The following is a 27,497-nucleotide window of genomic DNA, read 5'->3' on the forward strand; positions in this document are numbered from 1 at the left end:
AAGAAGAAGAAGAAGAAGAAGAAGAAGAAGAAGAAGAAGAAGAAGAAACAGATGAGGAAACTTAGGTAAACAGAGGCTAAGTGAATTGCCCAGGATCATACAACTAGTCAATGTCTGAGCCAGGATTTGAAATCCTGTCTTCCTGGCTCCAGGTTCACTGGTCTATCCACTCTGCAACTTAAGACAAGGAAGTATCTAGAACATCATCATCATCATCATCATTTATATTTATAGAGTACTTTAAAGTTTGTGACATATTTAATAAGCATAAATTTTCACCCATAGATACAGATCAATAACTTGTCAATAACTTACTATCTTAGAGAGTTTTCTGAGATGAGGTCAAATGACTTGTCAATGGTTACAAAGCTAGTATATGTCAAAATGTGAACCCAGTTATTCCTAAGTTCAAAGCCAGTCCTCTATTCATTATGCCATGCTGCTGTCTCTGGTGTGAGGAACACTAGAGGTATTATTATTCCATTACCTACAAGAAAACTGTGGGTCAAGAATGCCAAGTGGTTTATCTATACAGATTTGAAACTCAGCCTCTCCTGATACATATCAAGGGCTTGTACACCAACATTAAATGCCTAGCTGTGAAAAAAAAAAAACAAATGCATGGAGGTTTGGATTGAGGAATGGATGTAGCAGAGATATTAATAGGAAAGATCCTAGGCCAGACACTCATCCCACATCTAAGCCCCCGGTAAACAGGGCATTGGAAGGAATCCATGACTCTGGACTTCCCTCCCCTTTCTGTAAAGTTGTGTTACTCCTTACCATTGAGGCTTAACATTTATTTCAGAGGTTAACTCATGAATTCTCTCTGCAGTAAGACCAATCATGCCTGGGAAGGCCTGAGAAGGAGGGCAAAAGAGCTGGATGGCTGAGAAGACAACAAGCAAATCTTCCTTACTTCTTTCGACCTGATTCAAAGACAATTGCCTTAAATTCTTTATGAGTTATGTCTCTCCTCCACAGAATATAAGGCAGTGCTAGACCCACCATGGGCATTTAACAAATAACCAGTGACTTGACAGGATCAAATGATGTTTTTCACTATAAAGCAGAATTATATTCAACTCTGGCATATCTATGTCAGCATTTTTTTCATGTTTTCCATTTCTCTTATGCCCACTGGCCCACCACTATTAGGCAGTGAGCTTTTAAACATTCCTTCAAAAGCATTTAGATCAATTATGTTGGATGTTGAAAAAAATAAGAAGAAAAATATATCTCCTATGTTATACTAGGAATCAATCCGTCAAAAAACATTTACTATGTGCCAGGCATTGTACTAGGTGTTGGGGATACAATGACAAAAATGGAACAGTTCTTATCCTGCAGAGATGGCAGGACAAGAAGGGATTTGGGAAGAATCTAATAGAATCAGGTTTCACTAGCTTTTAATCCTAATCATTAATGTTTGTTCATGCTGCCCTCAAGTACTTGTAGCATTTACTGTTGGAAAGGGCATTAGAAATCATCTAGTCAAGGGGTTCCTAACCTTTTTGGGTCAAGGATTCCTTTGGAAGTCAGATGAAACCTATGGATCCCTTCTCTAGATGTTGCTGTTAAAAATGTTGTCATTCAGTTATTTCAGTCATGTCCAACTCTTCATGACCCCATTTAGGGCTTTCTCGGCAAAGATAATGGAAGAGTTTGCCATTTCCTTCTCTAGATCATTTTACAGATTAGGAACTGAGGGAAATGAGGTTAAATGACTTGCCCAAGATCAGATAGCTAGTTAAGTGTCTGCGGCCAGATTTGAACTCAGGAAAAGGAGTCTCCCCGACTCCTGGCTCAGTACTCTATCCACCTAGCTGCTCTATCCACTGTGCTATCTAGCTGCCCCCCAAATAAAATACACTGGACTAAAAAAGAAACAAATTATATTGCACTACACTTGTCAAAATATTAAAACATTATGGACCCCAGGTAAAAAACCCTTGATCCAGTTCAAAGTCCAACCCCCTCATTTTACATATGGGGAAGCTGATGAACAAATTCTTTCCACTCTTAACTGAACTAGAACTCTTTGAACTATTAAGTGGATCAGAAAAACAAGTCACAGGTTGAAAGGGGGAAATTGAGAAAAGAAGTTTTTTGAAATTTCAGTGCATTTTCTCTCAAGCTTAACTCCTGTTGAGACTAGCGAGCATTTCCTGTGCTGCATTGCAGAAAGAATTAACTGCTATTAGCTTTGAAGCAATAAGTATTAAGGGACCTGCAGCTGGAAAACTAGATGTACAAATGGAGACAATCAGAGGGAGCCCCAAAAGGCTAAGAAATAAGCAGAAATTACTTCTTTGAAAATAAGCTTAAGTGGAGGTGGGAGTGGGGAGGTAGAACTTTGACCATTTTGCCATTAAGATGTTGGCTTCTATTATAGTGTGGAACAAAATTCTGTATTAAGTAAAGGACTGCTGTGTATCACATTAGGATTTTAAGGATAAGAGGGACACTTTTTTAAAGGTAACTAAATCACAGTGAAGTACTCACTCATTCTGGGATGCTCAAATAAATTAAATATAGCAGATATCAGGTATTTTAAAAAAATCTCTCAAGTACCAGGGTCCTCCTTTTCCATTACTCACCAATTTGTACTGGGGGACATGGGAACAGTTTTCAAATAGAGGGGCAAGGGAACACCAGAAATTCACAATGGAAAGAACATTTGTAAATAAGCTGAAGACCTCTGGAAAAAGGTAGGCTTTGGCAATGCTGAAATCACAAATCAGAAATGTCAGGGACCCCTCTGACTGTTTCTGAGTGCGATGACATGAAGGTAATAAAAGGGAAAATCAAACCTCCATCTTTCATTGTTTTCGGTGTCTTCTGTTCTGAATGGGCCCAAGGCCTAAATGGGAATTTTGGTATTGTGTCCTCTGTACGATTAAAGAGAGAACTTGAGTTTGCAGGGAATGTCTTAGGTTAGGTGGGGAGGGAAAGGAAATAAACACTTCTGTAGTGCCTACTATGAGCCAGGCACCTAATAACTAAGTGCTTTTACAAATATTGTCTTATTTGTTCCTCAACAAAATCCTGTAAGTTAAGTCCTATTATTAACCCCATTTTTACAGTTGAGGAAACTAAGACAGACTAAGGTTAAGTGATTTGCCCAAAGTCACACAGCTAGAAAGTTTCTGATGCCACATTAGAACTCGGGTCTTCCTGACTCCAGGCTTAGTTCTCTGTCTGTTCTTATTATTCATTCTCCAATGTCAAAGAAGAACATGACATCAGGAAGGTCATGCTATAACTTGCAAGTGAATTAGATTTAAGTGAGAGAGAGCTATGCAAAGTCATCAGCCTCATTTTATCCTCTGGAGCCATCTGGGTACAGTGGCCAGATACAAATCAGGACAACTGGAGATGATCCCTACTCTGTCTACTGAGTCACCAGTGGATAGCCCAATAACTAAGGTGTAGGACTGAGACAAGTTAGAACCCTCAGCCTTATGAAGCAAGTAACTCATAGAAGTCTGTTCTTATCTTCCCAGTCTATAGTAATTTCTCACTTCATGTCCTCTTGAAGTACTCTTGGTTTATGCCTTAAAAATATGGACTTAATCCCAACTGTATTCCTATTTTGGTTATTTATACCTCTGCCCTACCTCCCCTGTTATTTCACAGGCTCTTTTCAACCAGGGACCATGTGATATTTATCTTTGTATCCCCTGAACATCTGGACTACAGGAGTTAATTGATATGAGGATCACTACTCTAATGACAAGAGCCCTTGACTAAAGTTAGAGAGCCTGTTTTCAGATCCTGGTTGTGCTTCATATTGGCTATCTGAGGTTGGGGAAATCATTAACTTCTTTGTCTCGGTTTCTTTATCTGTAAAACAAGGGGTCATGGTCTTATCTCTTAAGGTCCCTTATTCCTCTAGACCTGTGAAAAATTTTCTGTAAAATAGACATTAGACACATTCACTTCAAACCAATAGAAGTTCACTACGCATGTCTACCATGAGTTCTTGGGAAAAGGCTGGTCTACTTAGAAGTGGACCAACCTCTCCCAAAGTGATCACATATATAAGTAGCGCTTCTGTGACAAAATGTCAAGTGCACTTTTATTTCCCCTCTAAAAGAGTGTAAGTGGAATTAGGGTAGCAGTGAAGGCATGTGTTCAAATTCCACCTCATACACTTATAGCTCTTTGGCTATAGGGCAAACCACTTAACATTTCTCTATGTCTTCATTTATTCATCTGTAAAATGAGAGGTTTGAATCAGATTTCTCTTCCACCTCTAAACTATGGTTCTATGAATTATGTATCAAATACTTATTTAATCTCTAAACTATACGTCTACTAATTATGTATCAAATACTTATTTAATAGTACTGAAGACATAATAATTCTACTTGACTTCCAAAAAATATGTATCCTCACTGATGCTGCAGCCTTCACTTAAAGATTTGAAGTCTTCAAGTGCAGGCTGAATGATTACTATTTTGGGAATGCATAAAGAGGTTATCTGTTCAGCTATGGATGGATTCCATGGCCCTGGAAACATTCTAATAGCATATTAAAGCATACAAATGGCTTTCCGCATGACAACTTTATAATATAGTTCATGCAAACTATTATTGCCCCCATTTTGCAGATGAGGAAACTGAGATTGTTACTTGGCCATGGACACACATCTAGTAGGGGTCCAACCTTGGATGTAAACCTAGATCTCAGGATATTAAGGTCCAATGTTCTTTCCACTGTACCATATTATCTCTCATTATACACTAGTCCATTTTATTAGACCACCCTCATCCTCTTAGATTCAGTCAGTCAAAAAGCATTTATTAAGCACTCCCTATGTGGTAAGCACTGTGCTAAGAGATGGGGCTACAAGGAAGGGCAAAAATAAGCCCCAATCTCAAGCAACTTACTTTCTAATGAAGGAGATAATATGTTAAGAAATAGGTAAATATAAGACATATATAGAGTAGATGGAAGGTCATAGCAGAAGGTAAGGTCTGGGTTTAAATACTGCCTCAGACACTTACATAGATGGATAAGAGAGGGGAGAGAGAGAGAGAGAGAGAGAGAGAGAGAGAGAGAGAGAGAGAGAGATGTAGCACTTACACTGTGTTAGGCAACTATTTTAAGCAAAGGGGATACAAACAAATGCATGAAGTGTCAGGGATACCTGGACTTGGCAAGACGATGATCCAAGTTGAGATGTCATGGAACCATGAGATGGCATGGAGGACTGGCCTTAGTAAAACAAGGTCAAAGCTACCCTATCATATCACAAATGGCCAACTCCAAAACCTCATCATAGCATAGAGGTAATCTGAGTTCTCAAATTCTATGCCTATGGAGTAATATTATCTGACAGTTTCTACCAAGCTATAAAGCTATAAAATAAGATTTCCAGCAAAGTAGTATCTGCTATTTCAAAGCTAGCTTAGCTAAGTACACAAAAGCTCAATACCATCAGATTGAACAGTAAATGATAAGTTCTTTGGCCGTGGTGACTCATAAAAAGAATCCCAAAATCTCAGAAGGGGAGACATATTAGAGGTCATTTGTTTCACCTCTTAGCTAAACAAGGATTCCTTTTAAAACCTAACAGTAGCCCCGCCCCCCCAAGACTTTTCTTCAAGACTTCCAATGAGGGCAATACCAATACCTATAGAGGAACAACCTACTGGTAGTCATCAAGACTCTTCTTTAGGGCCTCCAGTCACTCACTACCATAAAGGCAGTTCTCTTTTTAAGCTTGAACTGGTAGGATGCTTTCACTTTCACCCTGTCTAGATTGACTTTTTTTGTAACTTCCACCCACTGACCCTTGGTCTTTCCTCTAGGACTAAGCAGAATAATTCTAATCCCTCATCCATTTCACAGTCCTTGAAATACTTGAAAACAGCAATCATAATCCCCTAAAACTCCTCTAGGCTAAACATCCTAAATTCTTTCAGTTGATATTCTTATGATAAGGTCTCAAGGTCCTTGACCATCTTGGTTGGCCTTTTCTGCATCCTCCAGCTTTTTAATGCCCTTATTAAAATGTAATGCCCAGAACTGGATATAATATCCTAAATGTGATCCAGATAGGCTAGAATACACTGGGACTAAGACTTCCCTAGTTCTGAATATTATATCCCTCAATAAAGTATAAGATTGTATTTGGGTTGCATTTTGTTTTGGATTTAGGTTGATGTAACAAACTATTGACCCATACTGAGCTTACAGTATATGAAAACCACTAAATCTTAAAAAAAGATAGAATTATGCAAACAAATATTCTCATCTTGTACTTAAGAAACTAATTTTTTAATGTTAAGTGTGAGACTTGACAGGAATCCTATTATATTAGTCTTATTAGATTTGGCCCAACATTGTAGCATATAAAGATTCTTTTGCAACTTGACCATCAAAAATGCATTAAATATCCCACCCAGATTTGTTTTACATGTAAGTTCAATAAGCACTCCATCTCTGCCTTTATAAAAATCATTGACAAAAGTGTTTAAAACAATAGAGCCAAACAAAGATGTTGGGACACTCCATAGTAGACATCCTTCCATTTTTACATCAGACCACTATTGACAAGGAGGCACTGTGTAGCAGCACCATTGCTCCAAATCCTATATTTGGAGTAATAAAAACTGGATTTTATTTTTGACTTGGCTACCATCTGACTTTTGGCAAGTCATTTATCTCTCTGGGTCTTAGTTAACCCAGAGGTAAAAGAGAGGGTTAGACCAAATGACCTCTAAGGTCCTTTTAAGGTCTATTTCTATAAACTTACTCTTTGAGACCTTTCATTCAACAAGTTCTAGAATATACCTGACTACTGATTCTATCTCACATTTCTTCATCTTTCTCATGAGAAAAACAAGAACATCTGAAAAAAAAGGCTCCCAGGCTATTCTTAGTCCACTAATGAAGGATGAGGTGCTTAAATAAAATGTCAACAAAACATCAAGTAAGCCTTCTACCACTGCCAAGGAGTGAGTGACTTGGACAGCAAAGGTCTTTGCCTGACATTGCCATGACCTGCTACAACACAGTTGCACATGTAGTTCCAGATGAACTGAAGAGCAAAAGGAATAGTATAGGAGTGAGGAGCTGACTACAAATTTTAAACTTGTTTTTCCATTGAGGAGTTTCCATCATTTCTGTAATCTCCAACAATAAATATTTATGGGAGACAAGATTGGGGAAGTGCAGGCAGAAATCCAGCTTAACTCTCCCAACATTCCCCTCCCAACAACTTTAACATAATTCCTCAAATTCTGATGTAGCAGAGCCAACAAAATGTTGGGGGTGAGATATTTTTCCAGCCTAACCCAACTTAGGAGATTGGCAGGAGAGGTCTGTGACACTGGGCTGGGGTCCAGCCTGGAGTACATGTAGCACCACCAGTAGTGGGCTACAGAGGCTGCTGCAATAGTGGCAGAAACAGCTTAGGGAGCAATCAGCCCAGAGATGGTAAGGTGGTCAGACAACTGGTCAGAAAGGGATTACAGAGGACTCTTTGCTGGCACTGGGTGCAAGATTGGGTGTTGTGGCAACTCTATTGTCCATACACAGTTCTGGTTTGCAGCTTAAGGCTGGAGAAGAGCATTAATAGTCAGTCCTAGTTCTAAGGCAGAGAAGAGTGTTAGCATTTGTAGCAACTAGGAAACAGGGACCTTTACTGAGTAAAGACCAGAGCACAGACTAGAAAAGCAGTGACCACACCATTCCCCAGATTATGCAACTTTGGAAGCACCAAAAACTTGCAACTCTCAGAACCAGCTCTGAAAATAAAGCAGCACAAAAAAAGCCTAAAGATTATAACAGTGTCTCTCTATCCCAAGGTGAGCAGAGCTTAATTTTAACATAAAATTAAAGTCAAGCTATAAGGTAGAAAATGAGAAAACAATGAAAAAATAATTTGATCATAATAAGCTATTATGATGGCAAGGAAGACCAAGATACAAACTCAGATGACAACAACAACATAAAAATGGCTACAAGCAAAGCCTCAAAGAAAAATGCTAAATTTGATACAAGCCTAACAAGAATTCCTTGAGGAGTTAAAGAAAAGGACAAACTGGTAGAGGAAAAATTGGGAAAAAAAGTAAGAGTGATGCAACAGCATTATGAAAAAAAAAATTAACAGCTTGGTAAAAGAGTGAAGAAAATAACACTTAAAAAACACAATTGGTCTAATGGTAAAAGAGCCACAACAAATCACTGAAGAAAAGAATGTCTTAAAAAGCCAAATTGGACAAATTTTAAAAAGAGGTACAAAACCTCACTGAATAAAAATTCCTTAAAAATTTGAATTGAAGGGGCATCTGGGTGGCACAGTGGATACAGCATTGGCCCTGGAGTCAGGAGGACCTGAGTTCAAATCTGGCCTCAGACACATGATATTCACTAGCTGTGTGACCCTGGGTAAGTCACTTAACCCTGATTGCCTAGCCAAAAAAAAAAATAATTAGAATTGGTCAAATGGAAGCTAATGACTCCCTGAGACATCAAGAAGCAATAAAACAAATGCAAAAGGGTTAAAAAATAGGAGAAAATGTGAAATACCTCATTGGAAAAACAACTGACCTGGAAAACAGATTGAGGAGAGATAATTTAAGAATTATTGAAGTATCTGAAAGAAAGTCATGATTTTAAAAAGAGCCTAGACATCATATTTAAAGAAATTATAAAGGAAAACTGCCCAGATATCTTAGATCCAGAAGGTAAAATAGAAATTAAAAGACTCCACTAATCACCTTCTGAAAGAGATTCCAAAATGAAAACTCCCACCAGTATTACAACCAAATTCCAGAGATCTCAGGTCAAGTAGAAATACTCCAAGCAACCAGAAAGAAACTATTCAAATATTATGGAGCCAGTCAGGATCACATAAGATTTAGCAGCTTCCACCTTAAAAAAGCTTGAAATATGATATTCCAGAAGGCAAAAGCACTAGGATTATAACCAAGAATAATAACACACCTAGTAAAACTAAGTATAATCCTTTTGTGGAGGGGAGGAGGAATGGATATTTGATGAAATGGAGGACTTTCAAGCATTCCTGATGGAAAAAAAAAGCTGAATAGAACATCTGACATTCAAACACAAGACTCAAGAGAAGCATAAAAAGGTAAACATGAAAGAAAAATCGTAAGGGACTCAATAAGGTTAAATTGTTTACATTCCTAAATGGGAAGATGATATATGTAACTCCTAAGAACTTTATTATTATTAGGGCAATTAGAAGGACACTACATAAATAGAGGGCATAGGTGTGAGTCTATTATGTCAACATGATCTCAAAAAAAAATGAAGGCATGAGAAAGAGGAAAACACTGGAAGAAGGAGGAAGGAAAAGGAAGAATGGGGGAAATTATCTCACAAAAAAGAGACATATGGGGGAGAACTTTTAGTGTGGAAGGGAAAATGGAGGGGATGGAGGACAATGCTTGAACCACACTCATCAGAATTGGTTCAAAGTGGGATATAGATAGATAGATAGACAGACAGACAGACAGACAGCTATAGATATAGATACATACATACATACACTCAGTTGGGTATAGAAATCCATCTTACCCAACAGCGAAATAGGACAAGAAGGAGATAAAAGAAAAGGGAGGAGGGTGGATGATAAAAGGAAGGGCAAATTAAGGGAGGCAGTAGTCAGAAACAAAACAGACTTTTGAGGAGGTACAGGGTAAAAAGAGAGAGAGAAAGATAAACAAAAGAAAATAGGACGAAGGGAAATACATTGTTAGTAATTATAACTGTAAATGTGAATGGGATGGTCACCCATAAAATGGAAGTAGATAGCAGAATAGATTTGAAACCAGAATTCAACAATATGTTGTTTACAAGAGACACACTTGAAACAGAAAGACAAGACCTGGAGTTAAAATAAGGAGCTGGAGCAGAATCTATTATGCTTCAGCTGAAATAAAAAAGGCAGAGATAGCAATCATGATCTCAGAGCCAGTAAAAGCAAAAGCAAAAACAGACCTCATTAAAAGAGATAATCAGAGAAACAACATTTTGCTAAAACATACCATAGACAATAAAGTAACGTCAAAATTTTTTACAAGTTTCTCAGATAAAGGCCTTATTTCTCAAACATATAGGGAACTGAATCAAATTTTTAAAAAAGAGCTATTCCCCATCTGATAAATGGTGAAGGGACAATGACAGACTCCTTTCAGAGGAAATCAAAGCTTTCTATAGTCATATGAAAAAATGTTACAAATGACAATTGATTAGAGAAATAATTAAAATAACTCTGAGGTACCACCTCACACCCATCAGAAATGTCCTACAGAGGATATAGGAAAATAGGTACACTAATGAACTGTTGGTGGAGTTGTGAACTGGTCCAACTATTTTGGAGAACAATTTGGAACTAAGCACAAAGTTAACATAAAACTATGCATATATTTAACCCGGTAATATTACTACCAACAAGATAAAAGAAAAGGACCTATATGTACAAAAATATTTATAGCAGCTCTTTTTGTGGTGGTAAAAAAAATTGGAAATTGAGGGGATGCTCATCAATTTGGAAATAGCTGAAAAAGTTGTGGGATGTCATTGTGATGGATCACTATTTTGTTATAAAAAATAACGAGGGAGCTGGTTTCAGAAAAGCCTAGGAAGGCTCATATGAACTGATGCAAAGTGAAGTGAGAAGAATCAGGATATCATTGTACATAGTAACAGCAATATTGACTATGAAAGACTTAGCTACTCTATTCAATACATTGACCCAAGACAATTCACAAGCACTCATGATGAAAATGTCCATCTACCTCCAGAGAGAGAATTAATGAACTCTGTGTGCAAATTAAAGTAAAATTTTTCACTTTATTTTTCTTGCTTTTTTGTGACATGGCTAATGTGGAAATATACTTTCCATGATTTCACATGTATAATGGGTATCATATTGCTTGTCTTCTCAGTGGGTGGAGGACAGGCTGGAGAGAGAATCTGGAATTCAAAACTTTTTTTAAATGTTAAAAATAAATTTTAAAAAATTTAAAAAATAAACAATAATGCATCATTACAGAGAAATTGATGAAAGGAAAAAGAACATATGAACTCTAAATTATCTCAGTGCCCAGATCATTGTAGGATCTTAATAAATACTTGTTGACTGACTAATTGACTTTCCTGAAATTTGCTTTCACTTCTCCCATACATCTACCATGCCATAATTTTGTACAAGTGGCCCTCCATATCTGGAATGCATTTCCTCATCTTGTGGTATTCCCATCCTCCATCTTGTCATATGTCACCATTCCTTCAAAGCACAATTCAAGTGTGCCATTTCCTAGCCAAGGCCTTTCCTCCTCCCCTTTCCCCATTAGTACTCTTTTCTTATTTTAATTTGCTTATATTCCTTTGCATATACTTTCTATTTATGTATTTGTGTACCTGTTACACTCTCTACATAGAATGTACGTGCCTCACATTTCCTTTCTATGTATTCTGAGTGTAATTTTCTATTTAAATGTTGCTTTCCCTACTCGAGTGTAAGTCCCTTTAGAATAGGGACCATTTTGTTTTCATCCTTATATTTCCAGTGCTAGGCACAGCATCTGGTGAAGAGCAGGTACTTAATAAATGTGTGCTCAATTTCATTGAGTAATGAGAAATTCATTTGAACTACACAAATCACCCACAAAAGCCTTTCTAACCTCTAAGAAGGCAACAATAAACAAGTAAACCAGAATCTTCATGATGCTCTGGACAAGGTCAATTATGGTTATTAAATGTTTAGGGTTGATTATTGCTAACATATGTGTTTTAAGTCACATTTATGATAGATTATAGATGCAGTATAATGGGTTGTCTCTGCACTTTATCACACAGTAGGGCCCCCATAATGATCAATATGTACAGTGCATTTGTGGCCATTTTATATGACTATGGTAAAATTTTACTATTTCTAAATGATTATGGAGGTTTATAGCTATTACATATTTGCTTTTTATGACACAGCCACGATTCTTTTGAAGATGAGTCCTTGGACAACTCCTTGTTATAGTATTTTCCACTTGGGAAAATATGATCTCCTTTACCACAATCCATTTTACAACACAGCTCCCAGAAACACACAGCACGATAAGCAAGGCCTGCTTATATTCTAAATGAGTTACCCATCAGGCTTTGGAATGGAACTATAAACCTATGTCAGATTTTACATCATCAGGGCTTCTGTAAAGAGAAGTTACTACATGCAACAAAATGTATCCCTTATACACCATGTTTATTTTTCCCTCTTCTGATTCTTGTTCATGAAGTTTCTTTCTGTTATCCACTCTCAACTCCCATCTTCTCACATTCTACCCTTCTTAAAAATCCAATTCATGATCTATGTAGTCCATGAAACTTTCTGGGACATTCATACTATTCTCTACATTTCCTAACTTTGTAGGGTAAAAAGAAAAATCTTCCTGCTCATACCACAAAATTAGCACTTTATCATATAATATTTCCTGTTCTAATGATAGAATGTAGGTCTTTACAGATCCTTTTGTCCAACTCTCTCAATTTATATATAAGGAAACTTCATATGAGGACACTTTATTTCCCCTCTAGATTTCATTTCCTTCTGTGAAGAAAATCACACGAAAAGGAATTCAATGGAGAAGTGGGAGTGGGCTTGAAGAGTGAATAGGATTCCAATGAGTAAGAGGGAGAGTAGGAATGGAAAGGATATTCCAAGGGAGAGAAACAACATGAGCGAATATCTTGAAAAAACATGTGGTAGCCTTTAAACTGGATCAGTAAGGAACAGAAAGCCACTGAAAGCTTTTGATCCAGTGAATGGAAGGACATGACAAAATTTCAGAACAGGAGCCATTATAGATCATTTCCATTTTCAGATGGGGAAAACTGAGGTCAAGACTACACAAGTGACTTCTCTAAGATTGTGATGCTTGGCTAGCAGCAAAGCTGAGGCATTCTTTCCACTATACAAGGCTAATGAAAGTGATATTTAAAGAAAGACAATCTCACAGGATAGTGGAAGTATAGTGGAGGCACAGAGACCAACTTGGAGACTACCTTTTCAATGAAGGGAAGGAGAGGTACATTTTCCCACCTTGTGGAAGTTTAAATTTTTAAAAACGCCATGATTTTGTACCTCCATGACCAGGAGAATATTACCATTGAAAGACAGAAGGCAGCATGGTATAGTAGAAACAAAGCTGAACTTGGAGGAAGGATACCAGGCTTTGCCACATAACTTGCTATCTGTGTCACCTTGGACAAGTATTTTCCTCTCTTAAGATTTCAGATTCATAAAATTTGCTGTTCTCTGCAGCCCCTTTTAGCTCTGATGTTTGAAGACTCTAGATTGGGAGGGGAGAAAATGAGAAATATGTCTTTCTTCTCTTTTTGGTCTCCTAACTAAAAGCTTATTTACCTTTCTAATAACCAGGCACTTTTCTGTTCCTTCTGTGCCCCATTTCATCCTTGTTCTCCCCAACCTTTAAGCTTTCCTTTTCTTAGAATCAGACAGAGCTTGTCCCACAAGTGAGATGAGATATATTTTGATGCCAACAGATCCATCAGATAAGGGGCTATTTAATGAGCATTTATTGAACATCCCCTCTGTACAGAGCACCGTAGTAGGCATCACATGGGAATCCAAAGCAAGACAGAGTCTTTGGCTTTGAAGCAGGTATAATCTTAGATGCAGCTTTCAGGAATGTTGCTCTAGATTTTATCAATCCTACCACATTTCCCCAGAATCTAACTTGGACCCCTAGGGAAAGTCAGGCACAGTCAGAAACTGCATTGTCTTTCAGAATAGTACTTTGCTGAAATAGCTCCTTACTGGATAGTCGTAGGATCATAGAATTTGACAGTGAAATGGACTTTAGATACCATCTAATCCAATTGTCCAAGTTTATAGAAGAGAAAATAGATAATATGTTTCTACGGTTAATTTATGAAAATATAGGTGCAAGAATTTGGAGCTATTTCACTGAAGGGAGTACCCAGACTCAAGAAATCACCCCTTACCTGTTCTTCCCAGAGGGTTGTTTCTGTTTCATTTTGGTTTCAGTCTAAGGGCCACACTTGAGGACCTAGAGGGCCACATGTGGCCTCAAAGCCCAGGTTCCCTACCCCTGCCCTAGGGCTATCTAACTTCCAAATAGCCAATAGCTTTGCCATTGTGCCATTTTCCAAAAATCACTCTATCCTCTCCCACCCCCATGCCTCAGCTCATACTGGAAATGCTGTTCTTCCCACTCTTTGCCTATTGAAATCCTTAATCACTCTGCAAGAAACAGTTCAGATACCATCTCTTACATGAAGCCTTCCCACATTCCTCAAAGTAGAGACTTTCTCTTCTACCTTGTGTCTCCCTTTATCTCTATTTCTCCCAGGCACTTATCCCTTCCTAATATACATTGGTTACTTGTGTGCCTCACTTATTTCCTTTATTATTGTAAGCTTTTTGAAGCAGGAATCACCTCTCATCCCTCTTTACATTTAGAGCTGAGATACATTTTAGAGATGTAGTCCAATCCCCTCATCTTATATATGAGGAAACTGAGGCCCAAAGTGGCTAAATGATATCCAAATTTCTACAGCTAGAAGTTAAACTCATCTTCTGTTTCCAAATTGAATTATCTTTTCTATTGTACTGTGTGTCTGTGCCTTGTACATAGTAGTCTTTAATAAATGCATAATTGAATTATCCAATAGAGGAAGTTCGGTACAGTGGCTTGGGAGTCAGAGGCCCTGGGTTTAGATTCTGCTTCTGATACTACCTGGGTGACCTTGGGCAAGTCTCTTCATCTTCCTGGGCTTCAATTAGCTCATCTGAAAAATGGGGGAGTGGGACCAGATGGCCTCTAAGTTCCCTTTAAATTCTAAATCTATGACTCTATTGATTAAGTACCTAATACCTGATTGGGGTTGGGGACACAAAGTAAAAAAATAAAATAGTCCTGGACATCTGGGAGTTTATATTCAATTGGGGAAAAACAACATGTTTGTAGATAAATACTAGCTAGCAATTATATAGTACTTTTGCATTGAACATATGTTATTTGATCCTAACAATTCTTTGAGATAGGTGCTGTTGTTATCCCTATTTTGCAGATGAAACAATTGAGTCTGAGAGAGGTTAAGTGACACACCTAGGGTCACAAAGTTGATAAGTATCTGAGGCAGGATTTGAAGTCAGATCTTCCTGTCTACAAGCACATTACTTTAATACACAGAGAGGAGACTAATAGCTGAGAGAGGTGTATCAGGGAAGGCTTCATGTAGGAGATGGCACCTGACCTTAGACTTGAAGGAATATAAGAATTCTAAGAGGTGGAGTGAAGAGGGAGAATATCCTAGTTATGGTAAGTGGTTTATATAAATGTACAAGAAAATGGAAGGTAGAATGTTGAGTTCAGGAAATAGCTGGTAGACCAGTTTAACTGGTTCATATTTATTTTGTATATTGCATAATGAAGATAAGTACTCCTGTCAAAAATTAAAAGGCTGCAATTTCCTTAAAGGCTGATTTACTCTGGTTTACTCTGCTAGATCGATCAAGTTAGAAAAGCTTCAAGTAAAGTCCTTGTAATGGACCATATGACTTTTATCCAAGGACTAGCCTAAGTATAGAAAGAGGCTCATTACCACAAAGTTGGCCCATGAGATGATAAATGTGTTGGCCATGGAAATTCATGAAATGTGGATTATTGCTGATTCACAGTCAGTAAAGGGCCTACCCGCATGGATCTTTCAAAATTTTCTCTACACGATATCATAGACTCTCTTCTCATCTGATGAATACAGGACTTCTAAACTGCTAAGCTAATTCAGCGTCCCACTTCTCAACATTCCTATTTCCATACCAGTACTTTTCAGTGCGTATTTGTATAAGCGTATTAAATGTTATCTTTTTTTTGCAGGGTTGATCCTACCTGACATTGTCATGCCTTTGAATGTAAATCTTGTGAAAAATTCTCTCAGGTGGCTTCAGAAAATCTTCCTTCATTTCCATGGCAACATTTCTGGGCAAAAGACTCATCAGGAGCCGTTCCTATAAGCCAAAATGAAAATAACAATAATAATGATATTATTATTAGTAGTAATAATAATAAAGACACTAGTTAGTTTGCATTTATTTTTCTTTATTTTTCCTCTAGGCATTTTGAACTATTACAATACTGTTGTTGACACAAGCTAATGTGAGAATTTCTGATGTATTTAACCATAACTTCCCTAATACTTTTATTTTCTTTATGAAAGGTAAAGAAAATTTCTATTAAGATTTTGTACCAGCACCTAGAAGAGAGCTTTGTCTATAGTAACTACTCAATAAATTGATACCTCATTATAAATATCACTTTTTAAAAATTAAAAATTAAATTAATTCCACACTGGACTATCTTGTTCATTAGCAAACAGTTATACAAATGATCATCTAGACAAGATGGCATGACCAGTATATGGATGGAACTTTAGAATCATTTAGTTCAACATTCTTAATCCCTCTATTCCCTAAAAGCATTCTATCTTCTTGTACCTCTATATCATTGCTCATGTCTAAAATGCCCTTCCTCGTATCATGATGGTTGAAACCCTTCCCATTCTGTATATAACAGTTTAGAGGCTACTTACTATAAAGCCTTCTTGATTTTGCCAATAAGAGATAATCTTTCTTTGAATCTCTCATATCCTTTTCTCCATATGGCTCCAATATATACATCACATTTTAATATACATTCATCACTTGTATCCCTGACATGTACCTAAGCTCTTCCAGGGCCAGAATTGTGGTGATTTCATCTTTGGGTTTAGGATCATGTAGGATCTAGAGACAGAAGAAATCTGAGAGATTTAGTCCAACCCCCGAATTTTATTGATAAGGAAACAGGCAGAGAGTTAACTCATATAGAAAGAAGCTTGTCTAATGAACCCAGGTATAAATGGTACAGACAAGACACAAGTCCGGGTTCTATGGGCTTGCAATCGAGACCTATTTCTAATGTACATTGCTGTCTTATGATTTCTGACAATTTTTTTGATACTTAGAAAGACAAAAAAAAGGAGCTTGCATTAAATTAACATTCAAGAATACATTCTTTAAGCACTACTATGTGTGCAAGGTGTCACATTATACCCTGAAAGAAATACAAATACAAATAAGACAGTCCCTATCCTCAGTGCACTTAATATCCAGTAGAAAAGAAAACATTAAAAAATACGGCACAAAATACAATGTAAAGTACACAGTAAATAACATTATTGCTTGACTTACTAACCAATGTAGATATACAGGATTTTAAGACAAAGTTGCAACTTTGAAATTCATTTGCAATGAATTTCCTTACATTCATAAAGATGTAGCCTTACCCTAGCTCAGTCAAGGAATCACATCATTAAATAGCTTGTGCGGGGCCCTAAACTTAATCACAAGACAACAGTCACCAAACTTTTCCTCCTGATGTTTAGCCATGAACTCTTGAGCTACTATTCAAGGATAATGTTGATTACCCATTATCCTATTTCCCCAAGTCATCTCAAAGTCATATTTAAATTATTTTCTATCTTTTTATGTGTAGGATTAATAGAATGCTTAACTAGAAGAATGCCAGGGATTGTCTGTCTGAATGTTGTCAAGACACTTGACAAAGTCAAACACTACATTGTTCTGAATTTAGGCTATCACTAAACATAGTCTGTAGCCCTTAAATAAGATGTTTTGAAAGGATGTGTGTGTGTGTGTGTGTGTGTGTGTGTGTGTATCTCAACAATTTTAAACCATACTTAAATTTTGTATAAGACAGACTTTGAAGGAAACATATAACCTATATTTGGATCATTATTCTTATGCACAATATGTAAAATATAGGCTAAATAATAGCAAAATTGCATGTATTAGATGGTTCAACAATAACAACATTAACAATAATTAGAATTTATAAGTATCTACTATGTGCCAGATACTGTGCTAAGTACTTTACAAATATTATTGCATTTAAGCCTCATAACAACCCTGGAAGGTAGGTACTATTATTATTATTTCCATTTCATAGTTGAGAAACAGAGGCAAACAGTAGTTAAGTGATTTGCCCAAAGTCACACAGCTATTAAGCATATGAGGCCAGATTTGAACTTGGGTCTTCCTAACTCCAGACCCAGCACTCTATCCACAGAACCACATAACTGCCAACTCTAACTATAATGTTCTGAGAGTTGGGTTAATATCAAAATGAACAGAAGTCACCAATGGTATGCTACTTGTCACCATGCAATTCAACATTTTTTAATTTCAAAATTTGGATGGCAAAAGAAACCATGCTATTAAAATCTGCAGATGATACAAAATTCAGAGGAATAACTAATGCAGTGGATAAGAAAATTAAGCTTCTAAGCTGTATTGAGAAGCTAAAAAATTAGGCAAAATCCAATAAGGTGACATTTAATAGACATATATATATATAATCCTTCACAAAGTCCACCTTGTCAAGGTGTGGAATTGATCCTTGAATCAATTAAAGGCTATTAACGTGTAATACAATCTATGAAAGGTCTATCAAACTAGAAAGACTGGGATTACAGTCCCAATGAAAAACTATCCATTGTCCTTGGACCAGCTCACCTAAATAAAGAAAATCTTATTATCAGCAGGTTAATCACTAAGTGATTAACTCTTTGGCTAAAGTTATAAAAGTTGGACTATGAAACAGATAAAAATATCAGGTTTCTTCCATCTTCTAAATGTACAATTTAGTTTTTTTCTAAGAATTTAGAATTTTATGCTTATGCATCAATAATTCAATGGACCCATGATCTTAATCCCTTCACTAGAACAAATCACAACCTATGCATTCCTTCACTCCCTATGTGGTCTTTGCCTATATTCCCCCATATGTTAACTTGGGTTGTATGAGAGCAATAATATCCAGAACAAAATTGTTAAGAATCTCCTTATCCTCTGCTTTAGTCATACTACATCTGGATTGAATAAGAAAGAGTAGTTCTGGTTACCACATTTTAGGATGGCCATTGACAAACTGGAGTACAAACAGAATAACCAGGATGGTGAGAGGACTGGAGACCCTACCATAATATGCTCCAATGAAAGAAATCAGGATGGTTAGCCTAGGGAAGAGATAGCTTAAAAGGGATGTGATAACTGCCTTCAAATATCTGAAAGGCTGACGTGTGGAAGATGGATAAGACTTGTTCTTCTTGGTCCCTAAAGGCAAGACTAAGAGCAAATGGAAAAAGTTATATGTAGAGAGATTTACGCTAGAGATAAAGAAGGAAAAAAATAAACTCTTAAAAAGCTGTATAATTCAGCTACCATAGGAGATAGTGAGTTTTCCCTCACTGAAGATATTTAAATACAGACTGGATGATCACTTTTAGGGGATTTTGAAAAAATTTAAGATTTATATAAAGGTTATACTTGATGATCTCTTAGGTTTTTTTCTAACACTGAGATTCTGAACATTGAACTGATCAGTAGAATAGGGGTTCTTAAGCTGGGGTACATGAACACTTTTTTAAACAACTTGTAACAATTTCAATATAATTGATTTCCTTTGTAGTCCTTTGTATTTTATTTGACTTATTTTAAAACATTATTTTGATGTGGGGGCCCACAGGCTTCACCAGAGAGCCTTTCAGGACACAAAAGAAGGTTAAGAACTTCCTGATCTAGAATACTGTCAAGAGGCTAGGAAGGAGAACACTTCATCAAGTCATTGATGATAAAAGCAAAATGGTGACTAGGAACCAGTATAGAGATGAAGATAAAAGCAAAGACAGAGGCAAGACATCATCACATAGTATGAACTTCATAGGAGGAGAGAGTGCCACATGGCAATAGCAGAGCATATGTCTGCAAGTGACATCAAGGCATAAGGAGTATGCTGACTTCTTATCTTTGCAGATGTCTGATAATATTTTTTCCCTTCTGCAAAGCTTGAAGAACTCCCATAAGTGAACAATTCTTCTATGGGGCTGCATCTATAACCCAGGAGCTGTCCACCTGGAGGCAATTAAGTAAGAAAATTCTAGCTGACAGCATTTCCAGTTATTATAGGTGCCCTCTGCAAGATATACAGGGATAGGTTCAATGTTATGGGAGGATTGTTTCACTGAATCAAATGGCAGATTCTTTAAGTTGAAAGAAATTGTAAAGCTGAGGGGACCAACCAGTCAGTATTCGACCAGCTTGGTTGGTATTTTATCACAGAATCTGGTCACTTCTTATTGAAGCATTTGTTATCCACTTGTATTTCTTCTTTATTTTGGTAACCTTACTTAGAGGTCAATCAATAGAAGAAGCATTTCTTTCACATAGAATAAATTCACTTCCCAATCAGACTCAAAGCCCAAAGAGAAGTGGAAAAATCCAGGAATTGATGCTTTCAAGAAGAGCACAGCTGCAAAAGGTTGCCATTGAATTGTCTGGTTTCTCAGACAAGTATTTTAGATTGAATTCCAGGATTTCAAACCATTCTTTGTGTCATTAGGGTTAGAAAGAAATGCTAATATTAGATGAAAATAACACCTGAATGACTGCTATTAAATAAATACTAAAGTTCTTTTAAAACCAAATGTGAAAAATCTCTTTGCTCAGGATTATCACACTGAGAAATACAAATTATATTCTTCTATTACATTCATTATTTTACCTTGTTTTTAAAAAAATCCAGTTTTAACATTTCTTTTCGACATTCACTCACTTGAAAGGAATACAAATCAAACATTTCCTGCTAAACCATTTCTTCCTTAATTCCTTCAGTCCACCCCCCCCCCTCCTCAATTAAGACAAAATAAACTTCATCAATTCCAAATCTCAGTTAAACAATATCTTTAAGAACAGTTTGGGAAGTGTAGGTGGAGTTTCTCTTCTCTTCAAAGAAACTGTACTGCAACTGTGCACAAAGTAGGTTTGAAGAAAGCTGAGGAATACCTTCAACAAACTATAAATGAATTATACTATTAGTACATCCAATGTTGGAGAGTGACCCATTGGAAAATTAATTTGATATAGGCTAAGCTTTAAGTGATCAGATAAGATGGAGTCTGAAAGGACCAATAAGTTATCCCAGGGCTGATGATACATACATACATACATACATACATACATACACACATACAAACATATACATTGATCCATGGATGGATGGATGGATGGATGGATCAATGGATGGATGGATCAGACAGCTAGCCAGACAGACAGACAAATTGATAGAGTGTATGTGTGCATGTGTATGTATGTGTGTGTGAGAGAGAGAGAGAGAAAGAGGGAGAGAGAAAGGGAGAGAGAGGGAGGGAGGGGGAGAGAGAGAGAGAGATTTTGTTTAAAAAACAAGATCTGTATAAGGAGCTCTATGTAAGAAATATCATCATCAATGTGGCACTCTCTGGAATTTATAGATTTAGCTAATTGCCTTAGAAATTAAATTGCCTAGGGTTATTAGGCAAGTATTTGACAGAAGCAGGATCTGAATCCCAGGCCAAGTCTTTATCTATTATTCAACACTATTATATGCATGTGTATATGTAAATAGATTCTATTAAGTCTAAGTTACAGGTGGATGCTAAAGTCAATTTTAAGGAAAAATCCTTTTCCTGACTTTCAGATCTCCTATACCAGTTCTTTTTTCCTCATCTAGTAGGAAAAAAAACCCCAAAGCAAACAGCATTCAAGCTACACTGATGTTTGCAATCTTCCAAAAATCTTTCAAATTCAGACCTGCACTCTGCTGAGCTTCCAATGAGGCTCTGTCTGCATTGGGATGATTTAAAATTTAAAACCCAGGAAACTAAAATAATAAGCAACTACTCATTCACCAGCTCCATCTAAAAACCTTATCCCTCGCTATTTCAATATACCATAAAATTTACCATATAAATAACCGCAAAAATGTCCTAATTGATCTCTCTGCTTCCAGCTATCCCTCCATTAATCTATTCTCCACACAACTGCCAAACTAATCTTCCAATATGCAGATCTAACCATGCCACTCTCCTGCTCAAATATCTTTCAGAGTTCTCTGTTGATACTAGGACAAAATATAAATTTCTCAGTCTTTCTAATGGATCCATTGTCCAACTCTCTTTCGTAGCAATTTCAAATGCTGTCATCTGTCCTCACGTCTTTCATATTCCCTCTTTGACTCTTCCCTAATCCAAGGACCCTGCTACATATTTTGCAGGGGAAAAATGACCCCATTCTATGAGTTCCTTCTTCTCTCTTCCTCCTGCACTCGCATCATAAAGACATCATCTTCCGCTGTCTCATTTTTTTTCACACTGCTCTCCGATGAAGTGGTCCTTTTCCTTGACAAGGCAAACCCCTCTAGATGCACCCTTGATTCCATCTCCTCCAAAGTTCTCCAGAAAATTGCCCCCACTATTATTTCCATTCTCTAGCTTATCTTTAATCTCTATCTACAGGTCACTTCCCTGCTGCCTACAAGCTTGCTTTTCTTCATCCTTAACAAGCAAACAAACAAAATTTACTTCATCTTATCATCCATGCTGGCTATTAACTTAGATGACTGCTCTTTTGGGGTTAAACTCTTTAAAAAAGCCATCTTATAATTGTCTTCATTTTCTCTTTTCTCACTTTTCTGAACTCTGCAATCTAGTTTCCGATGTCATCTTTTAACTAAAATTGCACTCTCTAAAGCTACCAATGATCTCATAATTGTTGATTCTCAATTCTCATCCTTCCTGATCTCTCTGTACCATATGACCTAGTCTTCTCCTGGATTCTGTCTCCTCTCTAGGCTTTCCTGACACTAGACTCTTCTGGTTCTTCTTCTCTCTGTTTGACTACTCCTTCTGTTTCTTTTGTCTTCTTCCATGTGTCACCCACTAACCCTGACTGTCCCTAAGGGTACCGTCCTAGGTTTCCTCTTTTTGTTGTTGTTGTTCAGTCATTTCAGTCATGTCTGACTCCTCATGACCCCATTTGGGGTTTTCTTGGCAAAGATACTGGAGTGGTTTGCCATTTCCTTCTCCAGCTCATTTTACAGATGAGGAAATTGAGGCAAACAGGGTGAAGTGACTTGCCAAAAGTCACACAGTAAGCATCTGAGGCCAGATTTGAACTCACAAAGAAATGAATCTTCCTGACTCCAGGCCTAGCACTCTATCCACTGTGTGGCCTTCTCTTTTTGCTTTACTCTTTTGCACATGGTTGAACTATCACCTCTATGCAGATGATTCCCAGATCTATATATACAAACTTAGATTCTCTGCTGAGTTTCAGTTACACATCAACTGCTTCTTGGATGTCTCTAACTGGATGTCCTGTAGACATCTTAAACCCAAAAGAACAAAATTCATCCTCTTTCTCTACCAAACCATCCTCCCTTCTGAGCTTCTCTATCACTGTCAAACATACCATTCTCCCAGTGACCTGGTCCTTTCACCCTTGATTCCTCACTCACACCCTCCCATACCAAACTGGTTGCCAAATCTCAGCATGTGTACCTTCACGACATCTCTTACAGGCATTCCTTTCTCTCCACCCACTCAGATGCATCCATCTCATCTGAACTATTGGTATAAGAATCATCTAACAGGTCTCCCTGCCTCAAGACTCTCATTGTTGTAATCCTTCCTTGCATTCTAATACAAATTCAAAGGCATTTTACAAATATCTCATTTTGTCCTCACAAAACCTTGGAAGGTAAGTGCTATTATCATCACCATTTTATAGTTGAGAAAACTGAGATAAACAGAGGTTAAGTGACTTGTACTGGGTCATGTAGCTAATAAGTATCTGGACATGGACATAGGAAAGCAAAAGATATGTATGAAAATGACAAGTGGTCCAGTTTAGTTGAAGGAGAGATTATATGAAAAGAGAAGTAAGAGATAAAATTGGAAAGAGTGTTGCCAGAATGTCAAAAATTTTAAATGCCAGGAAAAAGATCATATGATTTTGAGCTAGAAGGGACCTTAAGATCATTGGGTTTCAGGGACAGCTAGGTGGCTCAGTGAATAGAGCTCTGGCCTTGGAGTCAGGAGGACCAGAGTTCAAATCCAGCCTCAGACACTTAACACTTACTAGCTGTGTGACCCTGGGCAAGTCACTTAACCCTGATCACCTCACCAAAAAAGCAAAAAAAAAAAAAAAAAAAAGATCATTGGGTGTCAGGACCCTTTGAACTTTACTAGAGAGTAATAGGGAGTCATTGAAGAGTTCTGACTGGAGCAGTGAAATAATCACATCCAGGTATGAGTGAGATTTGCATGCCATCACAGTGAGGGATGGATTTGGATGAGGGAGAGTGCAGAGGCAAGAGGCAATAGCCCACATGGGTGGAAATAAAGGCTTGTACATCTTGTCATGTAGGGACAGATAACAGACATCAACTTACTGATGCTTTTCAGTCATTTTTACTTAGTAACTGATCTAAAATAGAGGTTTGGATTTACAAGGCCCCAATTAAAAATCTGTCAAATACTACAATTGCTACAATAATGACAAATGGAAGGGAAATGATCACTTAAGAATGGTCTTTTCCACATTACAAAAGTCATAAAATTGTCTTTTATGTTCTCTGGGAAGTTGATTCTCTACAAATGGAAATTGATGGAAAATGTAAGGATGGTAAATTAGTATATCAAGCAGAACTATTTCACTACCTTCAGAAAAAAATAGTTTTGAGGAAATGAACATATCAATGTGGCATTATATCATATAGATTTCCAGAGTTGGAGGACAGCTTCATGTATCCTATGCTCCCTATCATTTAATGAATTGAGGCAATAGTGTATTTGCAGATACTAAGTGAGTTAACATTTGTAAAACGTTTTGCAAAACATAAAGCTCTATATAAATATTATTATTAAATTATAAAATAAATGAAGAACCACATATTGTAGGCATATAAAATGTATAAACAGGTAAAAAATATCATGATACATTGGAAAAGCTGTGTACTGTCTGAATATTTAAACTTTTGAATAAAATGCACATCTCACAGCCCCCCCCCCAAAAAAATAGCATGATATAGTAGAATGTGCATTAGGCTTAGATCAAGAATCAATCAACAAGCATCTATTAATTGCTGATGTTTTTGTCACTGTTGACCACCCTCTCCTTGTATATACTCTCTCCTCTCTGCTGTCATGTCACTACTCTCTCCTGGGCCCCTTTCTATCTGTAAAACAACTACAATTCAGCCTTTCTTGCTAGCTCATAATTTAGTTCAAGCCACCCAACTGTGGGTGTTCCCAAAGATTCTGTCCTAGGCCCCCTATTTTTCTTCCTCTATACTTTTTCTTTGTGACCTCATCAGATCCTCTGGGCTTACTCATAACTGCTCTGCCAATGACTCCTACTTCTATGGACCCATCCCCTGTCTTATCCTGAAGTTTTAATTCCATATTATCAGTTGCCTATAGGAAAATTTAAATTTCATGTTCTAGAGAAATCTCAAACTTACAATGTCTGAAACATAATTCAAAAAACCTCACTCTCTCTGAAATTCTACCAATTTTTCTCAAAGACAATGCCATCCCTCCAATCTCCCATATTCCTAACTTTGGTATTTTCCTCAACTCCTCACTTTCCCTCATCAAACATATTCAATCAGTTATCAAATCTTGCTGTCTCTATCTACACAACATTGCTCCCATCTGATGTCTTCTCTCAACTCAGTTACCACCTTAGGTCAAAACATCTCCTCCCGTCTATATTATTGCAATAGCTTCCTTTTGGTTCCCTGCTTCAGGTGTCTCTTCACCTCAGTTCATACTCAATACAACCGCCAAACATAACAATGTTGACATGAAATTGTTAAATTATAGCTACTTCCTTTGTGCTAACATTGCAATAAACTAAGGAAATGGGAAAAGACATATGTTGCCAGTTGCAATTCCTCTATTAACTTGTTTTGTTTAATTGTTTTAGAGAAATTATACTTTGTGAGGAAGTTCATGGGAGAAAGGACAGGAAAATAAAGGTCAACTAGTATCTTCATTAAGTCACAGTACTTTACCTGTGAAAAAACTGACCAACATTAGTTAAGCCAATATTAAGGAAATGCCTGACTGAAAAAAGAAATAGGACAACCATGTCATGAGGCTCAGAGATAACTGATTATGGCCTTAGTGATGTATTTGTACACCAGAAATATCATACTAAAAGAATGAGTAGAAGGCCTTCAATTAATTAAGAAAGCCCTCTATGTAAAGTTTTGAAGAAAACATAAGCAACAATTACAACTCAAATTAATTCAACAAATGATTATTAAGCATCTGCAATGTTTAAGGCTCTGTGCTAGGCACTGGGGATTTAAACACAAAAAGACACAGAGAGCTTGCCATCTACATTGGTAGATGGAGTACCCCCATTGTACCCAAATGAGGTGATTTCACAAAGTCACACACAGCTCTACGATACTCCAAGGAAGAATTATAGGAGCATGGAAGATAAGAAGGGATGATTCATATTTTGCAGGCCTAGTCTTCCAACTTAACTTTTGATTTTCATTTTTTATCAATTTGCAACTCTGTTCATTGTCTATTTATTTTATTTCTTAAAACATCCAAATTATGTATATAATATAAGGGCTTTTCCCTACTGTGTGGGCAAATTCTCTCTGGTGGTAGCAAAGTATAAACATGGGTTTATACTTAATCAAAATTACATCAAAGATACAATGATATATTTTCCAACATCCTGATTTTCCTGAGGTTACAAGGAGTAAAAGCACTGAAAAACGGTCATTGCTTGTATTAGGAAGGTTAACTTGGTTGATTCCTACCTCTTTCATCCTATGGCAGAAACAGATCAAGTTCAATTTGGAGATCCAAAGAAAATTCTCTCCTCCTTTGACTTCAGATGTAACCTTTATGTTTCACAAAGGTTTTGAATAGGTTACCTCTGAGCTTGGTGGGCTATTTATGGATTACCTTCCAAAAAGAAACAGAATACTCCTGCCAGTCTGCTTGGTAAGGTATGGAAGGGAGAAAATGTTAAAACTTATTTAAAAAAAAACAACAATAAGTACCTAAAATATATTCAGAAAAAAAACAACAGTTGATAAAAATTTGTGGCCACTGGGGACTTGTACAGGTTGTATAGGGTTTCTGGTAGTCCTACTAGATATTCTTGTTTCCTCTATGGAATATTCTGCCCACCCCACCCCCATTTAGCTTACTATGTTAATATTCAGAAATGTGTTATTTGCATTTCAGGATTCAACAACAAATCCAAAGTCTACTTATTAGTGTCTGCAATGTTTAGAGAGCACTCTGCCAAGTGTTGGGAAAGATATAGAGTCCCTGATCTTGGGAGTTTATGATCAAGTATGACACATAAATAAAAATAATTTTAATTAAAAATGCATCAAAAGGGAATTATATGTGGGGAGGAGGCAGAGAACAGATTTGTGATTTCTTCACTTCAATACTTGGTGACATAGAGTTGCCTAGGGCACTAAGAGGTTAAGTTACTCTGAACCCAGGTCTTCCTGACTCCAAGGCCAGCCTTCCATTAACTATACCATGCTACC

General features: G+C 37.0%; 1 protein-coding gene across 3 annotated transcripts in view; it reads right to left on the reverse strand.

Annotated features, from left to right (window-relative positions):
- ADCY1 (adenylate cyclase 1) overlaps positions 1-27,497 on the reverse strand; it is a 334,238-nt gene that overhangs the window by 174,201 nt on the left and 132,540 nt on the right. For all 3 annotated transcript variants that reach the window (XR_003566882.1, XM_027837234.1, XM_027837233.1), the window contains exon 3: positions 15,915-16,033. Coding sequence is in view for 2 of the 3 variants with exons in the window: in XM_027837234.1 (XP_027693035.1) it covers positions 15,915-16,033 (119 nt within the window). In the remaining variant the exon portion in view is untranslated. The remainder of the gene's footprint in view (positions 1-15,914; positions 16,034-27,497) is intronic.

This window comes from Vombatus ursinus, unplaced genomic scaffold, assembly GCF_900497805.2.
Source record: "Vombatus ursinus unplaced genomic scaffold, bare-nosed wombat genome assembly UNPS02014820.1, whole genome shotgun sequence".
Lineage (NCBI taxonomy): Eukaryota > Metazoa > Chordata > Mammalia > Diprotodontia > Vombatidae > Vombatus > Vombatus ursinus.